This window comes from Carlito syrichta, unplaced genomic scaffold (assembly GCF_000164805.1).
Source record: "Carlito syrichta isolate Samal-C Ts95f unplaced genomic scaffold, Tarsius_syrichta-2.0.1 Scaffold143041, whole genome shotgun sequence".
In the NCBI taxonomy this organism is placed as follows: Eukaryota; Metazoa; Chordata; class Mammalia; order Primates; family Tarsiidae; genus Carlito; species Carlito syrichta.
The window spans coordinates 60,330-62,421 of record NW_007087137.1 but is presented as its reverse complement, the minus strand read 5'-3'; the positions used below and the strand labels follow the sequence as shown (position 1 = coordinate 62,421).

Here is a 2,092-nt window from a genome sequence, read left to right as displayed (position 1 = left end):
GCCTTGGCCTTCTCCTCGTCCGTCATGGCCCACGGGTCCTGCTGGTACGTGCCGGGGCTCTCCACCTGCCAGGGCATGGGCCAAATCACAGTGGGGCCCGCGGGGCACCGCGGCCTCTTGGGTGGCAGGCCCGGTCAGCATCTGGGCTGTGCATTCAATGACCCTTCAACAAACCCCGCTGTGCCAAATACTAAGACTAGAGCGGTGACCAGGATGGTGACGACTGAATTCCCCGACTGGACAAGGAAATAAACACTCCTGCGGGGACTTCAAAGCACCACAGGGACTGGGAAGGAGGGGACCAGCTTCGGGTCAGAGAATCAGGAGGTGGGTGGGCAGGGCTGGCCTCTTGAAGGAAGTGGTATTTGAGATGAAAAGGAGGAAGGGAGACCCAGGGGACCCACACAGGCGTTCTTTTTGGTTTAGAGAGAGTCTCGCTCTGATGCCCAGGTTGGAATGCAGTGGTTCGAGCATAGCACACTGTAGTCACAAACTCCTGGGCTCAAGCCACCTTCCCACCTCAGCCTCCCAAAGTAGCTGGGACTCAAGGCACGTGCCAGCAGCTGGCTAATTTTTTCTTTCTTTCTTTTTCAATTCTTTTTTTTTTTTTAAGTTGGAGTTGTCACCCTGTTGCCCAGGCTGGAGTGCAGTGGCATGCTCACAGCTACCACCATCCTCGACCTGCTGGGCTGAGGTGATCCTTCAGCCTCAGCCTTCCAAGTGGCTGGAACTACAGGCATGTGCCACCGTGCTCAGTTAATTTTTTGATTTATTGTAGAGATGAGGTCTCACCAAGTTGCCCAGGCTGGTCTCGAACCCACAGGCTCAGGCCATCCACTCGCCTCATTCTCCCACAGTGCTGGGGTTACAGGCTGAGCCACCAAGCCCAGCCAGTCTGGCCTCTTGAAGGAGGTATTTGAGATGAAAAGGAGGTAGAGAGACCCAGAGGTCCCACACAGGCGATCTTTTTTGTTTAGAGACAGAGTCTCACTCTGTTGCTCAGGCTGGAATGCAGCGGTTCAATCATAACACAGTGCAGCCACAAACTCCTGGGCTCAAGCAATCTTCCCACCCAGCCTCTCAAAGCAGCTGGGATGACAGGCACATGCCAGCAGGTGACTAATTTTTTTTAATTATTTCTTGTAGCCAGATACGGTGGCTCCCGCTTGTAACCTCAGCACTTTGGGAGGCAGAGGTGGGAGGATTGCCTGAGTTCAGGGGTTCGAGACCAGCCCGGGTAACTTGGCATGATCTCATCTAGCAGCCCGTCACGGATCCCACCACCCCTGGGCAGGCAGGCAAGGCCGGTGCCGGCTCTGAGGCTGGGTGGCAGCAGCCTGGTGGAGCGCTCGGTCCCTCACCTTGAGCATCTCGATGTGGAAGACGAGAGGCTGGGGGTTCTGCTGCAGGGCGTCCAGGTCGGCATGGCCCAGGGAGCTGTGCTCGTGCATCTGGGCGATGCCACAGCAGTGCCGCTGGCCCTCCAGGGGGTCCTTGCCCGCCGCAATGTTGCGGAGACTCTTGGCTACCAGTGGGTACAGGACCACGTGCTGCAGGAGGGCAGGGGGCACACGGGCTCATCAGTGTGAGCTGGTGGGTCCCTGGGTCCCAGAGGCCCAGCCCCTTCCCCGCCCCCATCTGAGAAAGGACACCAAGGCCCAGAGAGGGGCAGGAACGGGCCCTGGGCCCCCACCCTACTGACATGCTTTCCCTCAGGGCCCCTCTGACCTCTCGGCCCCCTCTCCAGGTGAGGCCCCGGTTTCTGCCACACTCTCTGCCACCGTCCGGGTACCTGTCCCACCCCCGCGCCAGACATACACACCGACCACCAACCCCCATCTCCTCCTTCCTTACAGATCCAGAGGTAAAAATTCCCAACCCCAGCCGGGCTCAGTGGCTCGGCCTGTCATCCCGCGCCTTTGGGAGGCTGAGGTGAGTGGATTGCCTGAGCCCGCGGGTTCGAGACCCGCCTGGGCAGGCGAGACCTCATCTCTACAATAAATCAAAAAATCAGCCGGGCGTGGTAGCGTGCACCTGTAATTCCGGCTACTCGGAAGGCTGAGGCGGAAGGATCGCCAGAGCCCAGCAGGTC

The 2,092-nt window shown here is 58.9% G+C and overlaps 1 protein-coding gene across 1 annotated transcript in view; it reads right to left on the bottom strand.

Annotated features, from left to right (window-relative positions):
- Window positions 1–2,092, bottom strand: part of AIP (aryl hydrocarbon receptor interacting protein) — an 8,503-nt gene that overhangs the window by 815 nt on the left and 5,596 nt on the right. The window contains 2 exon segments of the mRNA XM_021708601.1: window positions 1–65; window positions 1,362–1,550. The exon segment at window positions 1–65 is cut by the window's left edge and continues 54 nt beyond it. Coding sequence (XP_021564276.1) covers window positions 1–65; window positions 1,362–1,550 — 254 coding nt within the window.